This window comes from Neofelis nebulosa, chromosome 1 (assembly GCF_028018385.1).
Source record: "Neofelis nebulosa isolate mNeoNeb1 chromosome 1, mNeoNeb1.pri, whole genome shotgun sequence".
In the NCBI taxonomy this organism is placed as follows: domain Eukaryota; kingdom Metazoa; phylum Chordata; class Mammalia; order Carnivora; family Felidae; genus Neofelis; species Neofelis nebulosa.
The window spans coordinates 116,720,783-116,731,969 of record NC_080782.1 but is presented as its reverse complement, the minus strand read 5'-3'; the positions used below and the strand labels follow the sequence as shown (position 1 = coordinate 116,731,969).

The following is an 11,187-nucleotide window of genomic DNA, read 5'->3' as shown; positions in this document are numbered from 1 at the left end:
GACAGGCCTCAATTAATTCAAATTTATCTCATATAGGGCAGCCAACCTTGAACACAATATTCCACTGTTTCATGATATTGAGTTTATGGCTGACTAAAACTCCCAAAGTGATTGTCATATGAGCTTCTGTTTGGCATAACAGCTTGAGGCAAGAAAGTCAATAGAGTGATGTTATTCTCAAACATAAGATCTATTGTTTTTTGTTACCTCATAAAAATGCATTACACCTCATCATTCCCCACTGGATGCATTCATCACTTATTAATGATGCATTTTTACTTGCTTTTAAAATATAATTTGAGGTAAATACTTAGCACATGATTTATATGTGGGAAGATGTCATGGGAATCCCTATTGTGGACATATAAACATGCAAGGTCAGTAACAGCACTGACGGAAGACAAGTTATCCCTCAACAATAAAAAAAAATTTTAAACACTGAGCTTACCACTTTCCTAGCTGGATTTCACCATGTTTATTTTTTTCTGTAAGACAAATATCTGATAGAAGCATATTAAATTTGGGGTATTTATGGGAGTTGGGGTGTGGAGCTAATTTTTAAAATGGCAATCCACTCAAGGAGGAACACCTTCCAGTTTGTGAAAATTACTCTATAATTTTTTTAAAACAAAGTGACAGTGTTTAGCAATTAGGGTGGAGGATTTTTCAAATATATAACATGGTAGTGATCAGGATGGATTATTCAGAAAGCATCTACTGAAGAGTTACCCTTAACTCCATCCGACAACCAGGTCTGAAACAGCTGACTCTAACATGAAGGCTTTCATTTTCCTTCCCTTCATGTTCTTGGCCATGTTCTCAGGTAAGAAAAGTTAAATTCGATGACTTTCCTTCCAACTCTCAAAGTAAAGAATCAGAAATGTTGAGTGACTTAGTAATACTTTGTCAGAAAATGTTAAAATGATAAATCTCCATCAGACAGAGAAAGGGAAGAGGCTAATTTCAGACAGCATAAATATAGACCAAAGGCATAAAAATAGTGACAAGGTGAGACAACAGTGAATAGTTTGACACGACTGAAGAGAAGCAGAGGCAAAGGAATGGGAAAAGCAAGGCATTACCCTGGAAAGATAATTCAGTCTAAAAGGATTATAGGAGTTTGTGAAAATTCACAAGTTCACATTCCATAAATATATAGTTTTGTGTGATGATCCAGGAAATTCTGTGGTCACAGAGAAATGGGTTCAAACCCTGACTTTTCAATTCTCTGTTTATGTTATTTTGGATAACTTAATTTTTTAGCCTCAGTTTTCTCCTTTATAAAATGGAAATAAGTAGACATTCCCACAGGCTGCCATAAGAATCACGTATACTCTGGCATTAGCTACCATTACTTGAGTTCTTAGGTGCCTGTCACTCAGCAGACCTCTCTGTGTTCCCTACCTCAATACAGTTAGGTGGTCTGTTTTCAGAGATGAAATTTCCAGCTAAGGATGTAAATTTCTCTAGATAATAAATGACACAGATATTCTATATTTTTATAATATATATCAGAGAAAAATATATATTATGTATATACCTATTATGTTTATGTATGTTTGCAAGAAAAATATATAGATAGATACATAAGATTCCTCCCTAGAACATATATGCTCCATAACGGCAGGTAACATATCTCTTTTGTACTTCAGTGCTTTACTAGATGATGTTTAGTGCACATTAAGCAGGCATTTGTTGATGGAAGAAAGTCCCTTAATGCCAGATGTAGTGGTTATATGGATTTGGAGGGTGACAAAAAGAGAGGATTCGGGAATGCCTATTACAATATAGAGCAATGCCAAGAGTATATTTAGAATGTAACATCAGAGGACAAAAATACAGAACAGATAACTACTTTACAAAAATTTAACTTAAAAAAATGGTTAGGGGTGCCTGAGCATCCAACTCTTGATTTCAGCTCAGGTCATGAGCTCACAATTCATAAGTTCGAGCCCCATGTCAGGCTTTGTGTTGACATCGAATTTGCTCTCTCCCTGTCTCTCTGCCTCTCTCTCTCTCTCTCTCTCTCAGGATAAATAAATAAAGATTTAAAAAAAACAGTTATACCATATTCTGATATTATAGTTACCTTGTTTACTTAAAAATTCCACCCCTGATTTTTATTTTACAAATTTAGCCATGTGAGAAATGATATATTAATCAGATTTTCATTATATTATTGTTTGTACTAGGAAAAGAAGGAATTTCAATCACTACTCATTGTTAGAAGACTGTTTAGGTAAATTATGGTAATTTAACAGGTGAAATATTCTGCAGCCATTAGGGAAAATAATAAAGGTGCTCTATATGTATTGATATAGAGCCTTTATATGTATTGATATAACCTCACAGTTCTGTCAAGGGAGAAAATAAGGATTAGAACAGTGTACAATGTGCTACTAATTGTGTGAAAAAATATATCCCAATATGTTTGTAAATACAGAAGACATCTCTTGAATAATACAGAAAAACCTGTTAAATGTAATTGTGTCCAAGGAGGGTTGGGACAGGAGAGGAAGGGAAAGTTACTTTAAACTATTTACCCTTTTATGTCTTCGAAATTTGATGTAATTTGCTTGTAAGACCTATTTAAAAATAAAAAACATAATTAACAAAGAATATAGATCAGCTGATCTATTTTTTACCATTTCATCCACAACCTTATTTTAATTGATTTCTGCTCAAAGTTAGTGCCTGTTATGGAATACTTTTGGGTCTTAGAACTCATGCAAATGCTCATCTCTCTGCTGAAAATAATTATTTCCTTATCCATTTTTCTGGCTATAGCCTATACTTCTTATCTGTGTCACCTCCTCCAAGATGGAGACATGATGCCCTACTACCTGCTATCTTGACTCTGGGTCTATTGTCTAATTTATTTTTCACAGGAGAGCATTAATCAAGCTACCATAAATGCCCGTTTGCTTGTTTACACGCATTATTAGACTTTCCAGCTTCTTCAGGGTAGAATAACAATCCCTTATTCATGGTTGTGTGTCTAGATCTTTCTATAGCTCTGGCATGGTAATGGACCCTTCAAATATACTTCTGGTAAGTTGAAATGATGGCTAGATTACACCCATGACCGTCCTACCACACGCTACACCACAGTTAGTACACCAGGTTACTAAGTGCTAAATTCCTGAGCCTGGGCTAAGACCTTAACCACCAGTGATATAGTAGACAATGGCATGCTCAACGGATAACAATTAATGATGCATTTGATTTTAGTTAAATTTACCTGAAGGTACAAGTGTGTACACTTGTGGAAATATAAACAGGATCAAATGCAAATGCAACGGAGACTCTAGGCACAGATTTGGAACTACCTACCCTGAAATTATTTCAGGTTGTATAAAATGAAAAACTTAGGGAGAAAGCCTGTGAAGAAAAACAATGCAAGCTTGAATAAACCTTTTTCAGAAACCCCAAATTGAGAAAGTAAAGGGGAAAAGAAAATCATTAAACAGAAAAGGTGAGGAAGTCAAAAAGAAACACTTGTACCAAACCAAGGACAAGAAACATAAGACCCAGTAGAATACCATTGCACTTAACAGCTATAAAACCATTCCATTTGCTCATGGATTGTTGTCTAAACCCTGCTTATTTGGGAGTAGAAATTTGAATAAACCATATCTACATCTATATATCTATATCTATATCTATATCTATATCTATATCTATATCTATATCTCACAAATCTCACCCAATCTATTACTCCCCTGCTGGAAATATATATGTATGTATGTACCTATATATATGTGTATATATGTACATATATATATAGTGATGTATATATATTTACATATACATATATATAGTGATGGATGAACTTCCAAAATAAATTCAAGAAACAGAATAGATGATTTATGAAAAGTAGATATTAAGAAATAGTCATATAATATCTACCATTTCCTTGAATAGTTTGAGCACAAAAGAAAGAAAGAAATAACCACTGGAGGGAGTATGACTGATTGGTTGATGCTAGGACCCCTATGGGAAATGGTGGACTGGACTGTTCCCTTTGGAACAGGGGCAAGGTGGGAAGAAAACAGCTACAGAAAGCATATATAGAGATGAGAAAAGAATATGGAATGAGGGCTCACGACTGGCAGTTTTTATGTCTAGAAAACTACTGATATCACCTTCTGTAGGGTGAGGTCGGGAATATGGGAAAGGGTTTTGTGATGTAGGGAAAGTTTATAATAAGCATAACTCAGAGTCTATTTGATTAATCAGGAAATCATTACAAGGAATTTGGAGTAGTATGAGCTCAGATAGTTCCGTTCAAGTAATTCAGATTCTGATTTAGAAATGGGACAAGCCAGTTTGACCCCACGATTTTTATTTATTTTTTAAATTTATTTTGATAGAGAAAGAGCATGAGTAGGGGAGGAGCAGAGAGAGGGAAAGAATTCCAAGCGGGCTCTGAGCTGTCAGCAAAGCCCTACACGGGCCTCGATATCATGACCTGAGCTGAAATCGAGAAAAGTCAAATGTTTAACCCACTGAGCTACCCAGGCACCCCAACGCCGTGATTTTTAGAAACCATGTAATACAATTAAGAAAAAAATAGAGGACCCAAAATATTAAGGTTGTAAGAAGTTATGGGAAGCTTCTGTCTTGAGGTTTGATTAAAAACAACTGAAAGAGGTGTTAAATACATACCACAACTTGGGATGAATGCTGTTGATTTACAACTCTTAAAGTTAAATGACTTTACTTTTATTTTTGTGCTTATGGTATCATTTCAGTGTCTTCAACCCAGGCTTTGAAAACAAGTGTTTTTAAACCAGAAGAGGGTTCAGAACCTGCATTTATTCGACAGAGAAAGCGTGAAGCTAACCATCAAGGAGAACAAAAGGAATTTAATAAGCAAGGAGGCAACACCCAAGGAAAACAAGCAATATCTGGTCTCCAAGGACGACCAGGGTATTCTAACCAGCCAGGGAAACCAGGGGATTTTAATCAGCAAGGAAGGCCAGGAGTTTTCAATCAGCCTGAAAGACTGCAAGGGAATTCAGGAGACTCTAATCCAAAAGGGAATTCAGAAGCTTCTAATGAACAAGGAAAACCAGGATCTTCTAGCCAACAAGGGGGCTCAGGGTTATCTAGCCAGCAAGGAGTTTCAGGATCAACTAGCCAGCAAAGGAAGCCAGGGTCTTCCAGCCAGCAAGGGGGTCCAGGGTCATCTAGCCAGCAAGGAAAGCCAGGGTCATCTAACCACCAAGGAAGACCAGGATTGTCTAGCCAACAAGGGAAATCAAGGCCTTTTTACAATCAAGAAGAAAGAAAAAATGCGGGCAACCCTTTGAACACCAATATAATGGAGATTCAGGTTGGTGTTAATCTCTTTTTTTTTTTCCCCTTGGTCAACTTACCTCAACTATTCCATTTTCCAAGACTTGAAATTGTTAACAGAATATACTCTACTAAAGACCCACACTTTGTGATGACACTGATTCAACAAAATGCAAAGGAATCTGGGGGTGGTTATTTTCATACCTATGATCATTAATGAGTGTCATGCTCTTCCATTCCATTTCTCATTCCTTTCTTCTGTCTTCCACTCCAGCCTTTCTACCTAAACTGGACTAGATCAGACCTTTGTGAACGGAGTCCCTACCCTTGCTAGATTTAACATTCATGCCCATTTCCATCCCATCCATAATCTACAAGCCACTCAAGTGGTGTTTATTTCTAAATCACAAATCTGACCCGATCTACTACTCCCCTGCTCGAAATTCTTCAGTAGCACCATACTCTCTAGAAGATAAGACCCAAACTCCTGAGCATGGTCTTAAGGATTTTTTTTAATGATTGGATCCCATGTCCATGTATGAATGGACATTTCATGGCACTCTTAGTCACACATCCATGTTTTACAGAATCCTCTGATTTTCCACAAATGTATTTCTAATACCAATGATAGCCTTTATCATAGAATATACCATATTGCTTTGTAATTGATCTTCATTATGTTCAATCAGCACATGAACTCCTTAAAGAAAATACCTTTTTTAAAAAATATCTGTATCCCCCGATTCTAGTATAAGACAGGCATATAATAGGTTCTTTTGAACTGTTTCTCAGATAGGTGAATAAATGATGTACGGGAGACATCATTGTAATGAGGTGCACATCCATGACTCCTATACTCCCTTTGAGTCCTGCCGTGAAGCCTTGCCAGTCTCTCTCTCTCCCAACTGTCTTCCTCCTAATTCCATTTAACCCTGACCCTGAACACTCAGTACATCCAAAACAGTTTTGTAGAACACTTCTTCAATCTCATTATCTTAATGGGAACTTCATTTTTTACATCATAAGTTGTCGTTACTCAGCACTCTTGCAAATGAAAATCGCCTGTCCCTCTTGGTTTTTACATCTAGGCTGGCATGAAGTAGTAATCTTCCAGGGACACCCCTGCTATTCAGACCTTACTGCCACCACCAGCGTGTTTCTGGGTGTTTACATTGTCACTTAAACTTTCTCAATTGGTATGAAAATGGTAGTGGAGTCTCAACCAATGGAAAAGACTGAACTACTTGTTCATCTTCCTTGGTCCTGAGAAGACTGAGCCACCTACTGAAGATCCTCACAGTTTCACTTAGTGTCTCTGTTCTCATCTGCTGTCAAAACTCCTTTCCGTTCACAGACTTCTGTCATTCTGTAACTTGATTCCAAGCAAGTGCTTCAGGTAGGACTTAATTCCACTCTGCACAGTCCTACCTCCTGCCTCATTTGCTTTCATGGGTCAAAGAAAAAGAAAGTTTCAATAAACGATGACCACATGTGTTTTGTATTTGCCGCTATGACTTTTCCAGAATTGTTGTTTCCTTGGGCAGGAGAAGGCTTGTCTACAAAGCATTAAAGTGGAGGCAGTGTGACATTAATAAGAGCAAGGGCTCTGCAGTCACATCATTCAGGTTCTGAACCCCAACTTGGGTATTTAATCTATATCTGGTCTTGGACTTGTCACTTAAATGCACTGTATGCCTGCGATTATACAATGGAGCAAAATCTACCCTTCTTTCAGAATTGTTGTGCAGTTTAAATTTAAAAAAAAAGGGATTAATAAAATGATAGGTTTAGTGCAATGCTTCATCAATAACTAATGAGCAATGACTATTGTCTTATCACAATATCAGAATTAAATTGAGTTCCCTATATTTACTGCATGGTCTTTCACATGACTGCAGACTGGCAGTACCAGCAGCAAGAACCCAAATGGAAATACAAAATGTCAGTCTATCTACAAACCAGTCTGTGGTTCTGATGGAAAAACCTATGGTAACCTCTGTGTATTTAATGAAGCCAAAAGGTAAGATGACTTTCTGTTTATTTGTATCAGGAACTATCACTCTGATCCACAGGGAATACAAGAACATTTTTCCATGTGTCTCTGTAGTTTTCTCTCAGTAGTGCCTTGGGTGTTTGTCCAAAGAAAACATAAAAGGTTCTTAACCTTTGAACAATAAATTCAATCATTTTCTGAAAGAATGTGATACATTCAGATTTTTAAGTAGGAATAAATTTATTATTGAATCATTCATTTACCAGATATTTATTAAACATCCATTGTGTACCAGGAATTGCTCACATGGAGGTAAGTTGGTGAGCGAAACACACAGCATTGCCTCCTGCTTCCTGCTTCCATGGAGTTTTTGTTTTTGCAGAAGACAGCAAACAAAATGCATCAGAGGATAAGGAGGGCTGTGAGTCCTATAGATTACTTAGTATCGACCATTAAAATGTATTTAAAATTTAAGTAACAACTTGAAAGATTGGATTTGGTGAGCCATGCAAACATTGAAGAATTGAACTCCTGTCCATCCACAAGAAATAAGATGATTATAAGGCTGCTTAAAATTAGAATGTGTGACTAAGAAAGAGTTAGACGTCTCCGCTTTCAAAATTAATGACTGCTCACCTCTTAAGGTAGTGAGGAGGTAAAAATTATACCTCTCTTGTTTTTGATAGTGCCAGTATTATATTAAGAGCTCAATAAGCCATTATTGCAGAAATAAATGAATGTTAAAGGTAAGTGTGCCCTGTAGCCATAAAAGTTAGAGCTGGAAAAAACATCAGATACCCATTTTCTCACTTTATATATAAGGCACCTAGATCTGAGCCAAGAAAGTAGTGGCAGAAAGTCACAATTCTCAAAGCTGGTCAGTGTGAAACAGGCAAGCCCAAGACTACAGCTGCTTTTACCCATGTGATTTTTTTCTCTTTTTTAAAAATTATAATTTATTGTCAAATTGACTAACATACAGTGTGTAAAGTGTGCTCTTGGTTTTTGGGTAGATTCCCGTGGTTCATTGCTTACATACAACACCCAGTGCTCATCCCAACAAGTGCCCTCCTCAGTGCCCATCACCCATATTCCCCTCTGCCCCACCACCCCTCATCAACCCTCAGGTTGTTCTCTGTATTTAAGAGTCTCTTATTGTTTGCCTCCCTTCCTCTCTGTTTGTAACTATTTTTTCCCCTTCCCTTCTCCCATGGTCTTCTGTTAAGTTTCTCAAGATCCATATATGAGTGAAACCATATAATACCTGTCTTTCTCTGACTGACTTACTTCACTTAGCATAATACCTTCCACTTCCACCCACGTTGCTGTAAATGGCAAGAATTCATTCTTTCTCATTGCCCAATAGTATTCCATTGTATATATAAACCACATCTTCTTTATGCATTCATCAGTTGATGGATATTTAGTTCCTTTCCATAATTTCACTATTGTTGAAAGCACTGCTATAAACATTGGGGTACATGTGCCCCTATGGATCAGCAATCCTGTATCCTTTGGATAAATTCCTAGTAGTGCTATTGCTGGATCGTAGTTTTATTTTTATTTTTTTGAGGAACCTCCACACTGTTAGTATCCAAAATCTATAAAAAACTTAACCAAACTCAATACCTGAAAAACAAATAATCCAGTGAAGAAATGGGCAGAAGACATCAATAGACACTTTTCCAAAGAAGACATCCAGATGGCTAACAGACACATGAAAAGATGCTCAACATCACTCATCATCAGGGAAATACAAATCAAAACCACACTGAGATACCACCTCACACCAGTCAGAGTGGCTAAAATTAACAACTCAGGAAACAACAGATGCTGGTGAGGATATGGAGAAAAGCAAACCCTCTTATACTGTTGGTGGGAGTGCAAACCAGTGCTGTCATTCTGGAAACCAGTGTGGAGTTTCCTCCCATGTTATTTTTAAATAATCCCATTTTCTTTCTATGTTGGTGCCACAATTTCTTGATCCTTGATGTCTTCCATTACCTTGTTTTTAGGATGAATAATGGAAAACTGAATCTGTACCATGAAGGGAAATGCTAAGCATTGACAGCAACCACATTACCTGGAACCTCAAAACCTACTTTCAATTCTCTTTAAACCATGGATTTCCTTGGGAGTTCCACTGAGGTCAGCAAGAGTCTTACAGATATGATGGATCTTACATAATTTTCAAGTTTGTTCCATAACAAATAAAGTCAGTTCCAGAGTTACTTCTGATTTCTGGTACTGTTTATTTTCTAGACTTTCCCAAATCTTGTGTCTCTGTTGGACCATCTTTAAGCATCCAGCTTTGGAAGCCACATACTAGATTAATATTTTTATTCTATTTTATTTTTAGAGACAGATAGAGAGCATGATCAGGGGAGAGGAGCAGAGGGAAAGAGAGAGAGAGAGAGAGAGAGAGAGAGAGAGAGAGAGAGAGAGAGAATCTTAAGCAGGCTCTACACTCAGCTCAGAGCCCAATGCGGGGCTCGATCCCACAACCCTGGGATCATGATCGGAGCCACAATCAATTGTCAGATGCTCAACCAACTGAGCCACCCAGGTGCCCCTAGATTCATATTTTTTAAAATAAACAAAGCAGGGCACCTGGGTGGCTCAGATGGTTAAGGATCCAACTCTTGATTTCGACCCAGGCCATGATCTCAAGGTTCACGGGTTCAAGCCTGTGTTGGGCTCTGTACTGACAGTACAGAGCTTGCTTGGGATTCTCTCTGCCCCTCCCCGACTCATGCTCTCCCCCCCCCCCAAGTAAATTAATTAATTAATTAATTAACTTTAAAAAACTTTTTAAAAATACACAAAATATAGTCTGCTCTGCTTGAAGCAGAGCTGAGAAAACCTTAGCCTCTTGCTTGCCACCCACACCCAGATTCAGCTTGTCTCCATAATATCTGGACTGCAGAAAATTTGGAAAACAGAAGACTGAATACTTCCACCTTCCCCATATCTTAGAACGCTATAACACAGTGAATGTTCTGAGATCTTGTACCCTGAAAGGTTCTGGTAGGCCAGAAAGATAGACAGAGGCCAGCTGGGGAATGAAGAAATGGCTTTGTAGGCCCAGCTAAGTGGAATCCAGTTTGTAGGAAGTGAAGTAGTATGTGTGGATCTAAAGGCAAGTTTGATGATTATGCCTTTTGGGTTTGTGCAAGAAGTGTTGGGGTTCTGAAGAAAAATGCCATTTCAGATTAAGATAAGGGAAGAAAGAAAATTAAAATGGCATAAAAGAGATCATTGAAGTATTTATCTGAATCACTAAAGTGGGGGGATAAAAACCTCCTTAAATTAAAAAATACTCATTAAAGAGGCTATGTATGAACCTTTCTTCTGCTCCTGTATGCACACTCTGGCATAATTTCCCTGTTAAGGCAAAGGCATTCAGCTGATCAACCTGGAATCTCATTCTGGGAAGCCTTTCTGCTCCTTAACTTCATAGGAGGAGTCATGCTAAGAAAATTCTCTTTCATACCAGAATAGAATGTTTTAGTTGTAGTGGACTCTGGGTCTAGAGTTCTTTCTTTTCTAGCAAGAAAGCAGGACACAGAATTAAAATTCGAGAGATGGCTAATGTCCGGGAGAAGACAAGAGCCCCAATTAAGGGTCCTTGCTCCATTTTTATTAGGATCAGAAGGCTTACAAACATAGTGATGGACGTGCACAAAGAGACAATGAAACGTGAACATTAACTCATGGACGTGAGAGAAAGGGGGTTTTGAAAATATGCGGGGTTAGGGGTTGGGGTTAATAAAAGCAAAATCCTGGCACTGGTGGGCAGAAGGTTTTTACAGCAGATAAGAGACGCCACCTCTATTTCCCTAAACTGGTCTAGGGGACAAGACTGAGCAAGCTACTTCAGGGTCAACATGGCA

The 11,187-nt window shown here is 37.8% G+C and overlaps 1 protein-coding gene across 2 annotated transcripts; it reads left to right on the top strand.

Annotated features, from left to right (window-relative positions):
* Nucleotides 1–694: 694 nt before the first annotated feature.
* On the top strand, nucleotides 695–9,525 carry MARCOL (MARCO like). 2 transcript variants are annotated; one of them, XM_058732019.1, is made up of 4 exons: nucleotides 695–823; nucleotides 4,755–5,338; nucleotides 7,200–7,321; nucleotides 9,310–9,525. In XM_058732019.1, exons 1-4 carry the CDS (start codon nucleotides 775–777, stop codon nucleotides 9,353–9,355), a joined length of 801 nt encoding a protein of 266 aa, XP_058588002.1. In that variant the 5' UTR covers nucleotides 695–774; the 3' UTR covers nucleotides 9,356–9,525. The 2 variants fall into 2 exon arrangements, with proteins under 2 accessions (XP_058588002.1, XP_058588070.1); XM_058732087.1 differs by lacking the exon at nucleotides 7,200–7,321 and having other exon boundaries at nucleotides 9,310–9,380.
* Nucleotides 9,526–11,187: the final 1,662 nt, after the last annotated feature.

Excerpts from the sequence above, each read along its gene's own strand:
- MARCOL (XM_058732019.1), top strand. The coding sequence starts at position 775 with ATGAAGGCTTTCATTTTCCTTCCCTTCATGTTCTTGGCCATGTTCTCA. Across the intron at positions 824-4,754 it reads GTTCTTGGCCATGTTCTCAG|TGTCTTCAACCCAGGCTTTG; the intron begins GTAAGAAAAGTT and ends GTATCATTTCAG. Across the intron at positions 5,339-7,199 it reads CCAATATAATGGAGATTCAG|ACTGGCAGTACCAGCAGCAA; the intron begins GTTGGTGTTAAT and ends ACATGACTGCAG.